This window comes from Amblyomma americanum, chromosome 7, assembly GCF_052857255.1.
Source record: "Amblyomma americanum isolate KBUSLIRL-KWMA chromosome 7, ASM5285725v1, whole genome shotgun sequence".
NCBI lineage: Eukaryota > Metazoa > Arthropoda > Arachnida > Ixodida > Ixodidae > Amblyomma > Amblyomma americanum.
In genome coordinates this window covers 10436728-10458412 of record NC_135503.1, presented here as the reverse complement: position 1 = coordinate 10458412, position 21685 = coordinate 10436728, and the positions used below count along the sequence as shown (strand labels likewise).

The window sequence follows — 21685 nt, the reverse complement described above, 5'->3', positions numbered from 1 at the left end:
AAGCAGACCATGGGAATTTATCATTTTTTTGTAAACGCATATCTCGGAGGTCATGTCTTGCGTTTCTCCACCATACACCATACAGTTACGTTACTCCCTACCACGGTGCTCCCCACATGGTACTCGCAGTACTCGCAACCCGCATGCCGCAACGCAAACAGGGCGTCTGATTTTGCGGCGTGTGCCTTGCACGCCTGAATAACTGCAAACATGCCAGCGTACGAAATGACTATGATTTTACGTACTCTGACGAAAGTAAGTCCGTCAAATCTATGCAATGAGAGAAACAAGGCCATACGCGCAGTGTCGTGATTAACATCCATGTACAACTGAACCTTTCGTTTCCATTTCTTCTTTCAGCCGGAGCTCGCAAGTGCTCTCAAACGCACGGGCGAATACTTACTGAAAAATGGAGCAATTCTTCGTTACATCCAAAACCTGGGCACGAAGGAGCTTCCGCTCAAGATGAGCAAACATGGTCAAAGGAACTGGCACGGCAGGTTTGTCGCTGATCTCGTCTCGTCCCTTCGTAACTGTAAAACTGACAGTGTATCATGCCCGCAGTTACACTAGCTCCAGCGTTTTCTAACGACCATTAGGCAGTGCTGATGTGCTGATCGTCGTGTGCTCATGTGCTGATCGTCGTGTGCTCATGTGCTGATCGTCATTCCTAGCAATATATTTGCACTGATAGATAAGCAATTTTTTCAGCCTAGCTAGATTTAACATTTAGGGCATGTAAAGTGTAAATCGGACTGTTATGACAGATATTGGTCGAACATGCTGAGGGTTCTTTTCATTAGGTCAAACTACCCAACTATAAAGATCTGTGCTGTCTGTCATTTGAGAACCTTGCACCCATTTAAATGTATGGAGTTGTCTTCTGGCCTTTGTGTTTTATGTTACACTGTAATTAGCTGTCTGCATTCAGGGATGTTTCACGAAAGACTTTTCATGGCACAATGGACTTATTTTTCTTCTCCATGGTTGAGAGAGAGGTTGATCAGACGGTTCTTCAAGGTAATCACAAATTGAACTTTGGCAAGCACCCTGAGGTTTTTCCTCCCTTTTTCACTGTGATTATTTTTCTACTGCCAGATTTGTTTTCAGTAGCAGGTTGCACATGACATCATGGGTGTCATGATGAGGCATTCCACATCGTGTTCAAAGTGCAGGTCGGAGCAGCAGGTGATATGCGGATTATGCAAATCTGTAAACTTTCTCCATTCTTGTCTCCAACATGGCAGTCACTGTGGCATAGTACAAGCCATTTGTCACCATTTCCCAATGCTATGCTGTTCTCACAAATTACTTCGCATGCCTACATTTGCTTCTTAGCTGAACATAAACAAGACTGCTAATTTTGTCATGCGACTTAACCACTAAAATCTAAATCAAAAGGTTTAAACTGTGTGAGTGTATTATCTCCTATTGTCTTGGCATACCCTTCCACACATTTGGGGAATCTTGCCAAGAAGTAAGATAGATTACTGACTTGAGCACACCACAGTGTATTTGAACCAGACCAATAATGCCATGCTAATGTCAGATCTCACACACTCGGCTCTCTATGAGTACTCCTCTTCGCGCATCAATGTGCCTTTGTGCACACTTCCCCTTTTCACTGCGCTCCTCGTGATCCTGATTAAGTTGACCCACTGTGAAACAAGCACCATCGTGCGCCGCCACTCACCATCAGCAATTTTGCAGGCATTGCATAACTGGGATACAGATGGTGCATATTTAGAGTTGCTGGAAAATGTATGTATGTCAAGGCATAGTTTCTTTAGACTTCCAGAGGAAAGTCAGTGAAAAAAACCCAATTCAGGAAGGGTGTCAGTCAGGGAGACACAATCTTGTCACTACTGTTCACTGTGTGCCTAGAGGGACTAATAAGAGGATTGGATTGGGAAAAGATGGAGATAAAAGTTAATGGAAAATTCATTAGTAATCCCCAATCTGCTGACGAGATTGCCATGCTATCTAAGGGGATGAATTACAGAGCATGATTGAGGACTTAAACAAAGCAGAACTGAGGGTCTAAAAATTCACTCATTGAAAATGAAGAAAGTATTCTAGAAAACGTAGTTTTTGCTGCACGTTGACAATTGCAGTTCTGCTTATGTAACATAAATGTGCCGAAGGGTTGAAATGCGGGCCAGTTGGTTCATAATAACTTGAAAAAAACCAGTCACAAAAGACAAGGGACAAGAGAAGGAGACTATGGGACTATGTTTTGTCTAATAAATCTTTGTGTCTAATAAATCTTTTAGCAGTCCAGTCGTTGTGGCGTGAACACTCCTTCTCTTGTCCCTTGTCTTTTGTGACTGGTTTTTTTCAAGTTACTATAAATGTGCCTTTCCACACTGCAAATTTGAGCACACTATTCCAAGCTATTTCTGAGAAAAGGGGGGCAGATGCGTATAAAAGAATAAATTTTGAAATGGTTTCTTTGCAAATTTGAAACTGTTTTGTAACTGCTACTTGTGTGCATTATTTGTGCCAAGTTTCATTCACGTAGCTTTAATTACACCATTGCTACAGAATATTTTATTATTACTCCCTCTAAAGTCTTGCTCCACCTTAGCTCTTTCGTTAATATGAGAAAAATGACCGTTTTTGATATGTGTTGGCATAATTTTTCCTGCAAATATGTGAGATGTAAAAAGAGCAACATGCATGAAATGATGGCAATAGAATGTGTTCTCTGTATTTTCTGTGTTTTCAACACAAATACTTGGTGTAAGTACGTGATAAAATTGACAAACAAAAAATTTACAATCAAGAGAAAATTGTATTGAGTAGATAATATTTCTTGGAGGAAAAATATTAGAAACATTCTGGAAAGTACAAACCGTTTCTAATTTTCTTACAAACTAGCCATTTAAAGCTAGAAATTATAACTCAAAAACTTTGAGCTACAAACTTTTTCTGATACATAAAAAATGTCGTTTTCAGAGTGTCCTTGACGTAAATTTTTCATTTGAACCAAAAAATTTTCCAAGTTCCAATTTTCCAAGAAAATAATTTGGTAAATGCACTTCTCGACATTATATGTTCGAACTAACGTTTTTGAAGAAGCCAAAAAATTGCAGAAACACAAAAAGTATATCCACCATATCATTATTGATGATGTACTCACATAAAAATAAAAAGTTAATACAGTGAAACCTTGTTGTGGCAAATAGGTAAAAAATCGTATAATCGTTTGATACAGCCAAAATTGTAATATAAATTTTTGCCAGAAACTCTAGCTGGAGAAGCAAAATTTAATCAGTGAAGGAACAATATTTGGGAGAAACCTTTACCATTTTAACACCATTTTTAAGTCGCTCGTGGCAGTTGCAGAGGCCACAAAACCAAGCAGCAAACACCAGTTAGGTTGACTTCCCAGCAAAGCACCACAGTACGTGACAGTGGCAGGTCAGATGCCAGCTAGGGTGGCCTCCTCGCATTACAGCAGTGTCGCATAAAAAATCGTATACTAGGACGAAATTATCGCCATTTTCTCCACCCCTACTGCATGACAATCGACGTGAGCAGAGCATGGCTGCTGGAAAGCTACAGCAACTGACCATGTCATTGGTTCCAGGGCACTGTGTACAGGTGCAAGAGGCACAGATGGGTGCCGACCCGATGGCTACCGGCTGTTCTCGCCACTTTATTTTCTGTTGGCAAACGTGAGATATAGAGTGAACCGTGGTGCTAACGCTTGCCGCCCCACCACTGGTCATCCGTGTAGTGAGGCAAAGCTTGCCTTCTGCCATCCGAGCGGGCACAGTTTGGCGCTCGGCAGTTAGATATGTTTTTTTGGAAAACCGCATTCAACATACAAAGCAAGAAATGCATGTGCTTGTAGAAAATATTTGAGATCGGTTCGATACAGCTAATAATTCTTAGCATTCGCATTTGTTATTACGAGGTTTGACAGCAGGTTGCTTGGAAATGCTCTACAATGTTTGTTTCACGAGAAACTATTTCGGAACACGTTTCGGACTATTTAGAACCAGTCGGAAGGCATTCACAGCTTTCACAAACAGCTTTAGACTATTACGGAGTATCAGTCCATGGTTGGTGCCTCAACTTCTTGGCCTGAAGTCTATTCGTTTTTGTGAAGATGGAAGTAAACCTTGCCCTTATGATGTCAAGATACTACAAAAAACCAGAAATATCATTCGTCACATCAGTGCAATGCGTAAAATCGGCTGCAGGAATGAAAAGCAGGCAAGAAGCGGAAAATCAAACCTCCGGGAGGACAGGATCCCAGTTTTGTGCTGGGGTTGCACAGTTTCTATGTAGGAATCAAAATCTAACGATGCAGTATCATAGTAAAGAGTCGCTGCTGCTTGATGCATCGAAAAAATTTGCTGTAGATGCAGCAGAACTGTGCAAAGCGATATTTTTCTTGTCAGTTACCCGAGCTGTCCTTTTACAGGGGAAATTCATTTGTGTGTATATTTTCTTGGCAAGTTCATACTTGTGCCGTGTGCCTCATTGCCTGCAGTTACGATTTTTGTGTAGATAAGACTGACGTAGTGGCCGCGTCCCAGTAAAAGCTTGTCCTCCCTGCGTGGAGGGAGCCTAATTGATTCTGCAGGCATTTTCAATAAAGTTGTTCTCTCTCTCTCAAGGGAAAAAGCGTGGTACAGTTATCTTATTCATCTTCACTACCATCTTCAGTCTAGCACTTTGTTGTGGCTTACGACTCTTGAGAACGCTTTATGCTTACTAACTCAACACTAATCAAGTAACAATCAGTGCAGTACACAGTAAAACAGAGCCCCTTTTTTCTCCTCGCAGCTACTTTCTCTACCGGTTCGACGGCCCACCAGATCTTGCGGTATCAGTGCGAGGAGAGATCAAGCGAGATGTGGATGTAATTCGTGCCACCACCATCATGCTTTACCCTCCAAAGACTATCAAGTGCACTCTTGAGGAAGAGATGCAGCCCCCTGCTTACCGACCGAGTGTGCAGGCGCTCATGGAACAGAGCAAGGTGAAGAAGAAGCAGACTTTCGAGAAGCACACAGACGGTCCGGTCTGAAGGGACAGTGGCTCTGTGCATGGTGTGTCTCTCTTTGTAGAATAGTACTTATTTTGTACAGTTGCAGTCTTGCCAGCAATTGTTTGGCTCAATTTATTTGTGCCCCGTCATCAATAAAGTCGCGGCAGGAATCAAAACTTGGGCTAGCTGTAATTGGTTCCAGATTGTACAGCCACACCGTGTACCATTTACAGCAAGGAAGAGGCAGCTGTTAGGTGCATTTTGCTCTGTAGCTATTTTATTGAGAGAGCGTGAAGGCTTCCATTCTGCAGAAAATCCATCGGCGGAAGCAGCGTTGTGACTGAAAAATTCCCGGAGAAGCAACCTAGGTGGGCCACATAGGTCACGTGGCTTTTGTGGCATCATCACAACATGCCCACCGGGTTGTAAGCAAACTCACGACAATGACAGATGGCAGTTAAAATAATGATTGGTCGGGGGAGGTTGCTCGGGAAGAGCTACCTGGGTCGCTCAAGCCCCACTGATGGCAGCACCTGCCATCGAGGGGCTGTGGAACATTGCTTAATTGCTGCGCCAGGAGTGGTACGAGGATTCCCAGGGATCTATGAATGTGAAGTCGAGAATTATCAATTCCGCATATGTGGGCATTAAGCCAGTAGCGCTATCGCATCGTTCCCTTATGGTGGAGCTTAAAGGTGCACTAAAGAGGATTCTGAGGTCGTCTTTTTACCATGGAAACTCAATCTGCATGCTCCCAGCATTCTTAGAAACTTTGTATTGTCTTGTGCAGACGATTTCCCTATTAAATCTTCCGGCTCCCGCTTTTTTTTTTTAACTAACTTCCGAGAGTAGGAGGAGTCAACCAACGTGTGGCGGCATCACTTTTGCTTTTTTTGGCTTTTACGTTTCCGTGAATAAAGAGTTTCAGTCGCAGACAACAACAGAGCCGCAAATTAGGCCCACAGAAATAAAAATATTCATGCACTCTTTGCTTCCACAGATCACTCTGCGTATTACTGCGCATCACTCCTCTTCTGGCTTCAGGATGAGAAGAACCCTCATACTCTCCTTTTACACCTCCCTGCAGCTAGGGTTGCTGTAAGCGCCACGCTATAGGGCTCTGAAAACAAAACATCGCCTGACAATATTTTACCAAGGCTGGAGATTGGAGAGTGAAAAACCAGTAAAAATTCCCGCTTTAAGACTTTTTTCCCTAGCATTTCCAGGCTTGAGCCACGCTCCCCCTTCTCTCTGCTTCCTTTATCATCCACAATCAGCGAAACACACTCCATGGCCAATACACAGGCCGCAGAGGTTTCCAGAAACCACAGTACAGTCGGTCTCTTGCCGCATGCAGGTGCATTTCAGGTGGTATGCCAGTCAATTGAGTTCTATGGGAAGCAAATCGATGGTCACAGAATGGCACATCATAAGTTATCCTGCCATATAAGCAGTTGCATTGTAAATGGTCTGAGTAGTATTTTAAGACTAATTTCGAGAAAACGAGTTTTGAGAGACTGCATGAACATGGTAATCATCATGGCTACCTTTTGCTCCTCGCTGCAAAATCCGTCTTGTAAACTGTTTCCTGAGCTTACACCAACTATTTGCGATGGACATAGAAAATAGTAGGATGTAATGAACATCTCGAATTCCTGCAGTGGTTTTGAGTCTTCAGTGCCACTCGGCACACAGTGGCAGCCATGCATACTAGAAACATTTGTCCAGATTTCCTGGGCTTGTTTACTCCTATTGCACTTCTTAATGTAAAAAGAAACCATTGCCATGCATTTTAGCAAGTTCTTTGCAGAAACATTTAAAATCTTTCAATAGACGCGTTACATAACGTATTACATAAGAGCACAAGGACTTGTTTTACGTAAAATCAAATAGTTCAGTTTATGGAGGTTTAATGTCCCAAAGCGACTCTGGCTATGAGGGACGCCGCAGGGAAGGGCTCCGGAAATTTCGACCACCTGGGGTTCTTTAACATGCACTGACATTGCACAGCACACGGGCCTCTAGAATTTCACCTCCATCGAAATTCGACCGCTGCAGCCGGGATCGAACCTGTGTCTTTCGGGTCAGCAACCGAGTGCCATAACCACTGAGCCACCGCGAATGGCGTACATGTATGGAATGTATTTGGAATCTGCTCTCAAAAGTACACATTCCTTGAAATTTTCATAATTGTGACTCCATTAGTAATTAATAATTTTGAAGGCCCTCTTCCCCTCAAATGCAAAAACGCTAGGTTGTAAATTTGCTGCTTGTGTGCAGGCTCCTTGTTTACATCAATGTGGCTTTTGAAAAAAAAAAGGCAGGTAGTACTTAAACATAAAAGTTATCTGAAGCTTGAAGCTTGCACCATCTGAGTAGTGCCTATAGGTCGCTAAGAGCTAGGCATTCAAACCACTCGCTGCACCAAAATCCAAGCACAAAACCACTGTATCTCAGGGGCAAACTGGCCAATAGCTTCCCTGTACACACCATGAAGCTCTAGTTAGCATTAGAGCTGCCCTGTGTTTTTAAAGGAATACTGAGGACAACTGCATCTGATTTTTGTTAGTGAAAACAGATTCTATGCCTCTTTCTTGGTATAGTTATGTTCATGGAGCAGCATAGGATGCATTTACTACTGAGAAAATTGCATTCAAAAATTTTTTAGCAGCATGTGCAGGACTGAAACACTGAAGAATTCATTGTTTCCATCCTTGTTCACGCTGCTTTTTTCAAACTATGAATCAGTACCAACATGCCCAACTCGCGGTCGTGATTCAAACTCGCGGCATCCACACCAAATAAGACTCTCTGATCACCATTTTGAAATGAACGGCAGTGTAACGTAGCCTCTGGAACCTGTGTCCAAAAAAACTGCATTGATGCACTGTGGTTTACATGTGAAACTGGCAGTGATGGAGACACCTGTATTTTATTTCGTTTGGCTTTTCTGGTTTATAAAAGCTCCACTTTAAGAGAAAGTAGCATCTTTGTCATTAGAATGCAGTAATCTATGCATCAGAATGCAGGCCAACTTGAATTTTTATTTTTCCTCAGTGCTCAAGGTGACTTAGTAATATCTAACCACCATCAGACCCAAAGACAAAAGGCTCCTAAGATTACCTTATATACTAGTGCTGCTGCACAAGCACTTTCAATCCCAGTTTAATTTTTGAGCACACAGGACATGCAAAACTGCTACACATTCCCATTTGATTTCTAATTGACAAGTTGGCCAGCTACTCGTCAGGTGGCACTGCATGCACACACAGCTGAAGAAGTGGCCAACAAATTTCTACGCAATTAAAAGTAAACAAAGCCACTCCACTAATCAAAAAATTCTGTGGCTATGGTGCACTTTACAGCAGGTTCAGTCACCAACACATACAAAACAGTGTACTCCTGTCCCAAGCACATGTGGCCTGCATTTTTTGCTCTTGCACATTTGTTCACTGCCGCTACTATTGCTAACACAGGTGTGTGGCATTCAGTGTGTTAGCACAGATTTGAAAATCGAGCTGCACTAAATAAAATAACAAGTTATCAAAACTTTACACCTTTTATAGTATATGCCTTTGTATGTTTAATTTTTCATTTGCATTTGAATATTCCCCGTGCACGAGGGCTGCTGTCCTCATCCTCATCCAAGATTAAACATGTCAGTAGCACCTCCAAAACCATATTTGGGTCGACCAGGATCAGGCTCAATCACAAATTGGCCGCGCGGCAGCGCTGGATCCGCATTGTGCTGATCGACTTAAATGAGAATGGAAGTGCCCTCGTGGTAGCACCATTACAATACTTACATGAATGAACTGTGATCTTCCAATTCCTCGGGTATCAATAAAAAACCTGGCAGAGTAAGTGTTGGTGCACCGTCTAGGCTGGTGCTGCTAGATCCACAACACCGATCTATTAGTACATTAAAAATGAAATGAAGATAAGAGCTTAAAACCGTAGTACTTTATTCAGTACGAAAATAACAGTTTAAAATGCGGATATTCTTACACAGGTAACAGGCTGCTGCGTTCATGCCAAAAGCCCATGAAAACAATGCATACACGCCAGGCTGTAAAGCATCAAAATTTGGCTTCAGAACAGTGGGCAACCTTTTAAGACGTAGGGATGGACATGTGGCACCTTGTGTATGCAAATGAGGAAGAGTGGTTTCAATACCTGCAGGCGTAACACTTGCACTAACCCCGCTGTCACGGTTCTATGCATAAACAACTCTGCGTGTTGCCCATTTACGCAGTAACATGAGGATGACTAATTTCAGCATTCACGATGCACATACATCTGCAAGAAAGCAACGTAAATTTGGTCTGGAATGCAGCGTATTTTGTCAAGGAATGCCTGGGGCCTCATCTAAGATGTGTGCATATGATCACTCTTGGAATGTACAAGAGGGTACTGCCGATCAACAAAGTACTTATAGTATGTCACCCTCTTTCCCAGCTGGCAGCAGCGAATGGTTTTGTTCTCCACCTGTTCGTTGCTTGAACAGTGCTTGAACAGTACAGCAGTGTTCGTTTGGGCAAGGGCATTACTTTGTTCGCACCAGTTGTGTCCCTACATGTGGCGTGTGTTACCAAAGTTGATTCCACTTTGCGTGGCACCCTTGTTGGATCCGTACTGGAGGCTGATCACATTCTGGCCGGCCTTGAGCTGTTCCTCGCTGAAGTTACGGACATTAGCTTCGGCTTCCTTTGGTCCCATGCCCTTAACACCAAACTTCGGAGCCTGCAAGCATTCAATCAGCAGTTGAGGACATGTACTTTAAACTGCGGAGAAAGTCTACTGACAAAGGGAGCATGATATATTAATGTTAAAGAAGATGACAAACCACTCCAAAAGGAACTAAAGCAAATGCTAAGGCAGAAGCCATTGCAGCTGGGAAAATTGGACAAGATTCACAAAGCACAAGTGTAACAGCCAGTAAGAGTGAAAATATAATGAGGTATCAAGTATAAATAGGAAACTTAAGTGCAAGTAAGATTGAGTAAGCCGTGATAAAGAATGTATTAAAATAAGAGTGCCGAAACAGAAAACGTCAGGGCCACTAATGCCTGAATAGGTTTCAAGAAAGCATAAGGTGTTCTGACTTCTCCATTTCTGTGACAAGGAACTAATGGAGAATGACAATTTGGTTTTAACAGCATCTAGAGGTGGTGCCCAAGAGCGACTTGTTCACATGAGAAATATCCAATTTCAGAAAAGTGATATTTTTAGCACAGGCAAGTGGCTAGCCCTGAGCACAAAGGGAAGAAGCGCGCTGAAGGGAAGTTTGGCAGGTCTTCCACTGCTTTTACCATTGCTTTTAGATGTCCCTCACTCTGTTGTAACAAATGGGGCATAAGACTAGCCGGGATTCTCACGAACAGCTTGCCTTTCATGTAACTGGGCAACATTTGATTAAACCGACCTCAGTCTTTGTAATTAGCATCCAATTTAAAAATGCCTAACTGTACCATGGGTTCTAATGGCACAAGTGCCTCTTCACTGTCCCAGCATCAAAAGTTTATGGGGCACGTGAGTTGTGAAAAAATTTCAATTTTGTGGAAGCGACTGGAGCTCTGAAATGAAAACCTGTAGCCTCTGTTTTAGGGAGACAGCTCTGCACAGCCTCTGTCATTTTCAGCTTATATGCCCAAACTACGATAAAATCGTGTTTTTCGGCAACGCTCGTGCCCCAAAAACTTTTGATGTCAGGTATACATAGAGACGCATCTCCGACACCAGACTACAGCAGTGGCAGGGCAAAGCTTTTGTGCGACCTACCTTCCTGGCCAGGGACTGCAAACAAATGGAGACTGAGAGCAGATTCTGCTTCTCCCAAAGGTCGACTGTCTGGAAGGTCTCCTGGGCAGGGACGCCCATCTGTCGTGCGTGCTCCAGGAACAGGTTAATGTTCTCCATGCACTTGAAGGCCATCTTGGAGTTGTTAATCTTCTTCTCAGGAATGCTGTCTGGCTTTATTGAGTTCACCAGGCTGTGCAAGAACAAGGCAAAAGTGGTTTTCTGCCTCCACTCGCTGAATATTGCTCGGATCACTGAATACAGTACTTTAAAGGGTCACTGAGGACAACTCCACCCAATTTTTGTTCTTAGCAAAAATCTATTGCATGGCTCTCTCGCTATGTTAATGTTTGTTTGGGAACAAAAAAATGCATTTATTGCTGAGAAAACCTGATTTAATTATTGAAATTTTTTTTTTCCTGCCTACTGATCTAAACTCATGATGTCAAGGCCAAAAGGGACTCCATGATAAATGTTTGTAATGAAATGACTGTGTGGCCTAGCTTCAGATATTCTTGAAGCCACTACAGTTTGCTTGTGGCAGCTACGTTTCGTTTTTTCTTATTTTTAGCATATAAAAGCTTTGTTTTCATTGTTTTTAGGATGTAGTAATCTATCGATACAGACCAACTTTAATTTGTTTCCAGTGTCCCCTTGAAGTGCACAAGCCATTCACGCGATTGGTGTAGAAATACCACCCCTGCCATCTAACTCCCTACTCTGCATGCCTAGTGCTCAATTTATACATCCTCGGTAAGCGGTTAAGCAAGCAGTATATAAAGAGATGATAGAACCATAGTTCCATGCACCAATGTACCACTGTACAAAAAATGCAACTTTGTCAGCACTTGGTGCCGTTCGTTTGGAAAGCGTACGTAAGTAACTATCGGCATGCTTTCCTTGCTAAAATTAGGAATATTTGTTGGACATGCGCAACACTGCCAGCAGAGCAGTTTAACCTGCCGAAACTGCCACATGCAGCAATGGAGCTAGCCAAAAACGCATAGATCAAAATCCAAAACGGGCACGCTTTCGCCGGAGGAGCCAATGCTAGCTTCATTATACTTAATGTTTATATACCTATGGCATTAATGGGCCCATATTCAGAGCAAAAGCAGCTAGCAAATTTGGAATAAAAATGGCAAAGAGAAGCTTTTTACAATTGTACTTTTTTAACTACTACTGGAAAGAACGGTAAAGTGTTGAACAAGACACTCATTGCTCCATTGAATATTAGTTAGTAAATTGTTACTTGTAAAATGCACGTAGTGAGTCAAAGCTGCAAATGAAGCACTATTCCAACCCAAAAATGGACATATTCTACTGTCAAATGTTCATGTGAAGCCAACCTCTGGCTGTCCCTGCAAAAATTAGATTTAATTTAAGGTTCACCCTTTATTTTTCATGCATGTCTTCTGCAAGCCCAGCAAGCGATGAAACTGATCCAGCACTGGCTATGGAATTACTTGGAATCAGTCTAGTATGTGTGTTTATGCACGTGAAACCATGCACTGCACTATGGCAATTTCAACTTTAATGAGAACAATCATGGCACAAGAGCGTAGATAAGAGCTTTGCTGAATTTTGCACCAAAAATATCTGCCATGTTTCCACAACTCGCTTCCACAACTCCGACCCCTACCACCAATACAGAGAGAGAAAGAAGAAAGAGTCTGGAAGGTTATCCAGGAAATGCCCAGATGACTTTACACGTGGGAAGGCAGATAAAAGGAGTGAAAGAGAAGAGAGAAGCAGCTGTTGAGGTTCAGTTCGCAACTTGTAAATGTTGTCCTTGGATCTGTAGAAATAAAGGACGCCTATGTCAGGCTAGAAGGAAAGCATATCGAAGAAACAAGCCGGAAAATTTTGCGAGTTTGTTCACTGCAAATGGTTTTGTTTCTATATTGAATCCTCACTTTTTTTCCGCAAGCACGCGTGCACATGACTGTATGAAAACAGCTAGTTGCGAGCCCTGAACTTCCTGCTATTCTGTGTAGTGTGTTGCCAATATTTTGTCCTCACTGCGCAGCTTCACCACAACAAGCTACAGGGGAGAACACACGAATCCTGCCTAGTGTACCACATGCAGGTGTGCCACAAAGGGGTATACACACTGGCAGAGGAGGACACCATCCTTGAGCGTCTCATAGAAGTTGTCCATGTCACCCGAGGTGTTGATGTCCTTGCCCGTGACCTCCTTGACCCAGGCGAGCAGCGCACCAGCCAGCTCCGGGTCATACTTGGACTGGATCTGCATCATCATATACACAACACAAAAGGCACGATGAATTTTGCAGCCCAGACAGCTCGGCAAAGATTCATTGTGACAAAAGAGGATTAATGTGAAGAAGTAATGCGAGTTGAGAAGTGCCGATCCCCTTGAACAATGCGCGACTCTACAGTCATTCTAGACTAAAGCCTAAGCCTGTTAGCTTCGTCATGAAACAGCATATGCAGACGCCTATTACAAAATGCACTCTCAGAGGTGACCAGTCAAATCTGAAAATTTGAAAAAGAGTAATGCTGCCTTCAGAGCGCTGCTAAGATGAACTGCCATCAATTCGACCAAATACATCCATTTCTAATGTGTATATCTAGGTAGCGCCAAACATTAGAATAATGTTGAAAAATTATGAAAGGTGAAGTAACATATGTTGCATTCAAACATTACATTAATGTATTAATCTTAATAACCTACAACTCATGTTTATGGTATACAGAAAACATTAGTTCAACATTGAAAAACGTTTTAATGTTGACTTCTGAACGCCATTGTAGTGTTGAAAGTTAACAAATGTTACATGTCATATCAGACATTAATTTAACATTCCAAATATATATACATTGTTTTAATATAATGTCTTAACGTTTGAGTCATAAATATAAAACAACATTACCAACATATTCCAAGCACTGTGTCCCAGAACATTTCCCACCATTCTTACAGTAAACATCTTCAACTAGCAAACTGAATCTCTTAGATTGTGCCTGCTATAGAGTGTATGCACAGCCACATTATTTTGATAGAAAGCTTTGTTTATTAGTACCTATTTGCCATTGCCACTCATGGGTACAATTCAATAATGGCTATGTAAGCTTGAATCTATCCATGGTATCTATCCAGAGGTGAGTGTATGAGTTGCATGTTGTGCTGTATTGTGGAGCTCAAGTGTCGCCCTCGCTGTTGGTTGTGTTGATTAAATTGTGCACCTTCACAACTGGCGAGACTGCATGCTCATGCAGGGTTTCTTTACCATTTGAGAGTATTGTGTTTATGTTGTGTACATGCTTAATTATATAATGAAGGGTCATCCCAACATTGTTTTGTAACATTAGAGGAATGTTAGAAAAAAAAGTGCAATAAGAACATTTTATGTTGATCAAAACATAAAAGTGACATTGATGTAATATTAGTTTTGGAGCTGCCCGGGTACACTGATCTCTGAAAGAGAGCCTAGCACAGCATACCGCACTTTCGGAATGCGCTGAAGTTTCGAAATCGGACCAGAAATTTCATGGGTTTCAGCAATGGGGCAACGGCCCGCAAACTGACCAGCAGCTGCGAAATTTTGCTACTGTCGCTTGAAAATGCAGCACCACATTGTGCCTCACAGCATTCATGCCGGTCATGGTGTGAGTGCTATTTCACCCGTAACTCTTATGCAAGACTGCTCAATCCCTGTTCTGCACTGGTGAATACATGCATTGCATACGGGGGCCCTCATATGAATTTTTTGGAAAGAGGATGGGCTTCTAACTGTATAAAGTAACTTCCCGAACAAACTTCACAGGGAAGTCGCCGCAGTGGCTATGGCACTCGGCTACTGAGCCCAAGGTCGCGGCGGCCGCATTTCGATAAAGAATTTGACCCGCCACGGTGGCTCAGTGGTTAGGCGTTCGGCTACAGAGCCGGAGTACCTAGGTTCGAATTCGGCCGCGGCGGCCGCATTTCGATGGCGGCGAAACGCAAAAGGCGCCCGTGTGTTGTGCGATGTCAGTGCACGTTAAAAATCCCCAAGTGGTCGAAATCATTCCGGAGCCCTCCACTACGGCACCTCTTTCTTCCTTTCTTCTTTCATTCCCTCCTTTATCCCTTCCCTTACGGCGCGGTTCAGGTGCCCGCCGAGATGCGAGACAGATACTGCGCCATTTCCTTTCCTCAAAAAACAATCTGCAATTGAAATCCTAAACCGCCTGCGTGTTCTGCGATGTCAGTCAAAATTAATCCACCGCCTTCCATTGCGGTGTCCCCATAGCCCACGTGCAGCTCCGGCACACACGTCACATACAAAAAAAAGCAGGTGAATGTTCTTTTTTGTATTTTTTTATTAATCTACCTCACAACGAAGTTTTCTGCCAGCTTTCTGCCAACAGACATGCGTGCCGATCGAACCACCGATCCTGCGCGTTTCACACGGCGCAGCAAGTCTCGGTTTCCAGGCGCAATATTTTGTGTCTTTTGTTCTGAACGAAGTGGTCTTCCTTTGCTGCGCATGCTTCTTTCTCATTTCACATACGAAACAAAACGAGCATTGCCATCCATTTCCGACCCTCGAACGCACAAGAATGACACGATTCACGCCGTTGTCACTTCGGAGTGATTTGAAAGAGTGTAAACAGCGCCCCCTTTGTTTTGAGGCGCTGGAGTAAATCGTTTTCCTTTTTGCTACGCTTGAACATTTATACCCCCCACACGTGCACACCCCTCAACTCGTGACAGTTTAATTATGCAGGCCATTGCTTATGTCGCCAGACAAAGATCGACGCCATGCGTATATAAAGAAACCATCGGAAACGGCCGACCTGACCAAGCGACTACGCGCGGGATGGTAACTCGAGATATCCGTGTACGACGGGGCACCTTACAACGCCCAGTAGCTCTGTATACGGACGGACGAGGGCGGCGCGTTCAGCGAAAAGGGGGAAAAAGAAAAGCGAGTGCTTGTGCGACAAGGAAAAAGTTCAGCTAGCACAGTCATCAGCAGAAAAGCAGTTCTGCACACATCCACGACCACGTGGTTCGCACGCGCGCGCCAAGCAACAACGCCCACCGCGCGTCGGTTGCCCGTCTTTGCACGTATTTTTCCCGCCTCTACTCAGCAGCCTGGACCGCGAAGGGAAAATAAAAAGAAACGCGCAGCTGGCGCGCGCGAGCGTCGCAGCATTCTTGGCTGGATTGCGTGTCGGACGGCGCGACTGGCATCGGGGGGAGAGGGGGGAGCATCTTCTTCCCCGCCTGTTTCCATATAAGGAAACGTCGCCGCGCCGTACCGGCAGCAGTCGATGGCGGCGGCAATGCATCAGATGCAGCAGCCCCGCTGTGCCATTCGCGCTCGTTGCGACATGCGCTCCGACCACGGCTGAGCGCGCCCGCGCGTAGCGTATCTTGGTGTTTGACGCACTTCGTCGCCAGGGAACGACGGCAGCTTCCCAATGGGCACTGAAACTCCCTTGGACGTCCAACGGATGTCCTGACCGTCCACAGGACGTCCGCGGCAGTTTCAGTGCCCATATTTCGCATCATCGCTGCTCTCCTACTGGGCTTTGGAGCTGGGCCCTCCGCTCACAACCAAGTCTCAGTGTAAAGCGCCCCGTTACAGCGAAATCGCTTCAGCCCGTCGTTGCCATTGCGGCGCGGCCAGATACGTTGTTGATGCGCGTTTGCACTGCATCCCCGCTTTCGCCCAAGTGGCGCTTTTAAGGACCTGTGCCAAATAACACTGACCTCACGGTAAGGACGGCCTGTCGATCCTGACAGCCGCTTGATTGTCTCGCGTTCGGATCGTTTACTGCGCGTGCCGCGCCGGAGAGGGAGAGAGCTGTCCATCGTTACGAACGGGGCCTGCGGGTCAAGGCGGACCGTGTCCGAGCGCAAATGGCTCATGGCTATGCTATGGTAGCTAGGCCAACGACGCAGCCAGCTGCGGCCGCCGAGCGCCGGAATGCGGAGCGGCCCCCGCGCAGCAGCTAGGCAGAGCAGCCGTGAGGCCGGAGAACGCACCTCTAGAAGCCGCAAACGACGCGCTATACAGGGTGTGTCGAGTAGCTTGATCTCGATCCATATTTTCACGCGATACTTCTCGTTGGAATAACACAGACGCGGTATTGGCGACAAGATTAAAGTACGAAGTTGCAGAACCTTTAAAACGGGCCTCACTTCAGAGCCGAGGAATAGACACAAGTTCGCCGAGCGTGTCTGGCGTAAAAAGGGGACAGTTCAGAAAAGTGACTCCTCTGCAAAAGAGAGCAGTCACCACACGTCAACAGGGCTAAACCAAGCGTTCACACCGTCAGGCAAAACTCCCGCGCGTTGAGAAAAGTCCCTTCATCCGAACCATCCGAAATCCGGCAAGTTTTGTCACAGGCAACAGCAGGCGGTTTTCGCAGACGTGCCCAACGGTCGAATCGCGCGCAGCTGCTCCGTACACTGACAGACTACGTCTACTTGGGTCCCGGCTAGCGAATTCGACCAAACGCAGAGGAACGCGGGAATTCTCATTTCTCACGCTTCACCTCCACGGAGGCGCGGTAGCCCAAGCAGCCAAGAGCAGAACCTAAACTTACACTAGGATTCGGGATCATTAAGTCTGACCCCGGAGAAATTAAACAAACAACGTCCTGTCGATCGGCATCACTGGAAGCTAGAAGCCTTTGCCCTGCAAATGATGACGACGTCCGGTCTATCGAACTATCAACTGGACGCCACATATAGAAAAAATATAAATGGCAGCCAGGATTGAGGACAATTGTTTTTTTCGTAGAAAGGAAAAAAGCTGCGATTGCCCCCGCACCCAAAGAAACAGGCCCAGCTGCGGTGTTTTAATGCTCCCGAGCCACACGTCTCGACTGTCCGTTCGGGGTCTACCGTCTCGGCGTACAACCCGCCAGAGAAACGCCTCGAGACGCCGCGGCGGGTCGCTGCCACATGACTTGATCGCTTCCCGCCAAAAGCGGTTCCCCGCAGGAAAGGGGCCGTGCCTCTGTCGCGCCGAGCAAAAGGGCTCGATCGCGTAACTTATCTCGTCAAGCAGCGCAAATAAAGGAAGAGAAGGCGACAGTTTGTGCCTCCAGATCCCCCCCTCTCCCAACCGGGCGCTGCAGCAAAACAAGCCCAAGGATAAAGAGAGGGGAAGCGGAGGAGGGCTTGTCTCAGCTCCGGCTTCTGGGCCATCTCTCCTCTGCTCGCGTCTTCCGGCCGGGATGTCGGCCGCTCCGCTCGGAACCACATCCTGAGGGGGCTAGCGATAGGGCGCCCGCGGACGCGAAAGACGTCTGTATAGACTGCTGATATAATGACATGCGCGAGCTTCCATTCGTTGCAAAACAGAAGGCAGCGAGCTAAAAAAATAATCAAGGAGGCGCCAGAAAAACCCTGCAGCCTGTGTTGCACAGTTTTACGCGAAATACGCATTGTAACCAATTTGCCCAGCGTACATCGGGCTGTCTTCAAGGCCAAGGTCTCGCGACATAACGCTCGGTTCATCGCAGAACTCTGCTTTGTCGGCCACTGTCATATGGAATGTATGAAAGGAATCTTGAACACAATTTCTATTTTTGTCCTCTCTAAAAGCTGGCACAGATGCTGTTGGCATTGATGGTGTCAGCATAGGTTAGATGATAGGCTTACTACCACCCAACACGTAGTTTCCTGGTTGTCCAGGCAGTTTTACGTCATCGCTGGAAACGATACAAAGTTTTAGCACTTTATTAATGCGACTGCATTTATGCTATCATGCAGTTTCCTGCTTCTACGTAACAAAATTACGTGATTGGTCAATTCCCTGATGACGTCATTAGGGCCAATTGACTAGTTGACCAATCAGAGCACCGCGAAATGTGAAATTTCCCACGAAATTACCTGATTGGTGGAGAGAGGTCACGCGACCTTGTGACGTCGTCACAATCTGAACACCATTGCCAAACTGAAAGAGTTGCCACCTGCCCACAGTGGCGGTGCGCATGAGCCTTGCAGGAGCTCGGGAAGCGCAACCTCGCGGTATCACAAGTCCCACCGGTGGCATTGTTTGAAACAGCTACCTGCCGGGTCAGTGGCGCATCGCTTAACCGCTGCACCATTAAGAGACCCCCCCAAAATTTAGACCACCCCAAGAACTTGGAAGTTGGCCCACCCCAGAAATGGATTAAGGCGGATTAGTAGGTCGGATTAGTTCAATTCCATATGATAATCCACACGCGGGTCCGATCCCGGCCGCGGCGGTAGAATTTCGATGGAGGCGAAATTCTAGAGGCCCGTGTGCTGCGCGATGTCAGTGCACGTAAAAGAACCCCAGGTGGTCGAAATTTCCGGAGCCCTTCACTACGGCGTCCCTCATAGCCTGAGTCGCTTTGAGACGTTAAACCCCCATAAACCAAACCATATGATAATCCAATTAAAGTAACCGAACAGAAGGTGATGACCCATGCACACCACATAAAAGCAAATGAACTGGTTCCAACTGGAGTTTTGGCGGGAAAATCGCAATGACATTAGGCCCTGATTAGACATTAGACTATATTAGCTATCGAATTTTCTTTAAGACTGTGGTTAGGAAGGCTCCCCAGTTTTTTTCCCAGCTGTTTCGCGTTTCGACGGGGCCCCTCTCGGGATCGCCACTGACAAATACGTCTCCGCTATGGCTATCGTAACCAGAACGACCCCATCTCGATGCCCTCTGCTTGAGAAAGAACGGCCCTGTCGTCTTCTTTCGCACGCTAGAAGCGCGCCATGTTTATTTTCGTCTCCACACGCTACAGGCATTGAAAGATGCCTCCCTGTCTGGCCCAACTGCAGGAGATGCCAGGGAGAGAGAGCGAGCAGACCCAATGGCGGACCTCCATGGAGCAAACGGACGCAGAGAGAGGAAGCATACGACGTCCTTGAGCCAGCGCCTCATACGCGCATCCAGTTTCCGCCGACGCTCGCTAGTGAAAGGGCTTCGCCTTACCAGGCGCGCAGCACCCGTGGCGGTGGCGAAACTGCATGTCTGTCGAGCGTCTACACTTGGGCACGCGATGAGTCATACTGCCCCCCCCCCCCCCCCCCTCGCGCTTCCTCTACCAATCACCTCGATAGCGTGTCATCACCAAGTCCGCACTCTCTATACGACTGGCTGCTTGGAAGGTGTCTACGTTGTTGCAAGCACAGGAAACGCATATTTGCAAAGTGGATTCAACACGCACTGCTCTTTCTCAAACCGGACGTGCTACACCCTGCAGGTGTCGCAATGTGTGCGGTCGACAAGTCTGAGGAAAATTTTTCCACTGACTTCAGGCTGAGGCATGCAGCTTAGCGCGCACGAGCTGTTCACAACCCTAATGGGAACAACTCCGTCGCGAACGGCAACACGCAAGGAGAGAGCGTAAAGGGAAAAGGCGGGTGTCGGAGGGGGGCAGCATTCGAATCCAGCGGTTTAAACGGCCACCCCAAACGGTCCAAGTTAAGGGCGCTCGAATCACTCCAGCTGAGTGGCCGTTGCTACGTTAAGTGCACTTAACGCCACCGTCACTCAGGTCCATCGAGGTGGACAACAAGACAGCTAGCGCTCATACACGAGAGCTTCTTGCAGCAAGAAGTGTCCAAGCTTTTGCGAAACCCTTTCAAAAGCCGTATAATTTATTGTAGTCGACTAATAATAATTGGTTTTGGGGGAAAGGGAATGGCGTAGTATCTGTCTCATATCGTTGGACACCTGAACCGCGCCGTAAGGGAACGGATAAAGGAGGGAGTGAAAGAAGAAAGGAAGGAAGAGGTGCCGTAGTGGAGGGCTACGGAATAATTTCGACCACCTGGGGATCTTTAACGTGCACTGACATCGCACAGCACACAGGCGCCTTAGCGTTTCGCCCCCAATCGAAACGCAGCCGCCGCGGTCGGGTTCGAGCCCGGGAACTCCGGATCAGTATATAGCCGAGCGCCCTAACCACTGAGCCACCGCGGCGGGTAATGTAGTCGACTGCAAACCTGTTTACAGGTGCTACGTGATTTAGGTTGGTCCTGCATGTACGTGAATCCACGTTTTCCTTTATTTCTTCAAGCTTCTTTCCTTTCCTGACGGCAGGAGAGAGCGGCGTAACTTTACGGCATTCTTTCTAGCCACAAGGCCTTGCTGTGAATGCGCGGGAAACCGCGCAGCTGGATAGTTCCAGAACCGGACCAAGGGGACGCAATGCGCGCACCAGAAGTGGGCACAGCTCGGGAGGGAGCCACCGCCACACAAAGCACATGCGTAAAGTGCCACGCATGATACAAGTCGAGCAGATGATATTCGTTGTTGTACAGATAGAGAAAGCAAGACACGTTTCACAAGTCCATTGTCCGGCGTGCGATACCGCTGTTACAGCCATTCGCGATAGCTGTATACTCTAGCACCAGCAGTGTGCGGCGCACAGGGATGTGAGTGGCGGCAGAAAGGTGCCACGGCTTACGTAGAGCTGTTTGCTGCTACTGCGATGGCGACGGCCGCAGCCAGGGTGAGTTCCGCTGCAGTACTTACTACGTAGTGTAGTGGTGGTAGCGTGACCGTGCATGGCAGTGGGGAAAGAACTCGGAGTTGGTGCAAGGAGAAAGGGAGGTTCAAGAAAGAAAGGAGTATGCAGCATGGGCTGCCCGGGACAGTTCGCTTGCCTTTGTTTTTTCCTCAATGCAGAAACTGGGCTTATGCAACAGAGGCGGCGAGGATGGATCAGGCGCGAAATGGGATCAATTGCACCTTGTGAGAGGCAGAAAATGTTGGGTGTCGTGTGCGAATGGGCGTGCGCGAATCCGGCGCCATCAGGACAATGTCCTGTTTCTGCGTGTGCTATGGCGGATATATAGTTGTAATAATAATAATGGTTTTTGGGAAAGGAAATGGCGCAGTATCTGTCTCATATATCATTGGG

At 46.2% G+C, this 21685-nt stretch overlaps 3 protein-coding genes across 3 annotated transcripts in view; 2 read left to right on the top strand and 1 right to left on the bottom strand.

Moving 5' to 3' along the window:
• The first annotated feature begins 81 nt into the window (after window positions 1-81).
• mRpS6 (mitochondrial ribosomal protein S6) lies at window positions 82-5181 on the top strand. The gene is made up of 3 exons (XM_077631105.1): window positions 82-255; window positions 361-500; window positions 4801-5181. The coding sequence occupies exons 1-3, from the start codon at window positions 211-213 to the stop codon at window positions 5042-5044; spliced, it is 429 nt and encodes a 142-aa protein (XP_077487231.1). The 5' UTR covers window positions 82-210; the 3' UTR covers window positions 5045-5181.
• Window positions 5182-8946: 3765 nt separating this feature from the next.
• The window catches only part of Chd64 (transgelin calponin-3), a 30385-nt gene continuing 17646 nt past the window's right edge, over window positions 8947-21685 (bottom strand). The window contains exons 2-4 of the mRNA XM_077631104.1: window positions 12919-13055; window positions 10787-10997; window positions 8947-9748 (exon numbers count right to left, since the gene is read on the bottom strand). Of these exons, the coding sequence (XP_077487230.1) occupies window positions 9578-9748; window positions 10787-10997; window positions 12919-13055 (519 nt within the window). The 3' untranslated portion in view covers window positions 8947-9577. The remainder of the gene's footprint in view (window positions 9749-10786; window positions 10998-12918; window positions 13056-21685) is intronic.
• Window positions 20854-21685, top strand: part of LOC144098433 (uncharacterized) — a 39812-nt gene continuing 38980 nt past the window's right edge. The window contains exon 1 of the mRNA XM_077631102.1: window positions 20854-21274. The gene's annotated coding sequence lies outside the window, so the exon portion shown is untranslated. The remainder of the gene's footprint in view (window positions 21275-21685) is intronic.

What these genes read in the sequence shown, in the direction of transcription:
- mRpS6 (XM_077631105.1), top strand. Translation starts at nt 211, where the DNA reads ATGCCAGCGTACGAAATGACTATGATTTTACGTACTCTGACGAAA. An exon ending in TTTTACGTACTCTGACGAAA is followed by an intron (nt 256 to 360) that starts GTAAGTCCGTCA and finishes TTCTTCTTTCAG; the next exon opens with CCGGAGCTCGCAAGTGCTCT. An exon ending in CAAAGGAACTGGCACGGCAG is followed by an intron (nt 501 to 4,800) that starts GTTTGTCGCTGA and finishes TTCTCCTCGCAG; the next exon opens with CTACTTTCTCTACCGGTTCG.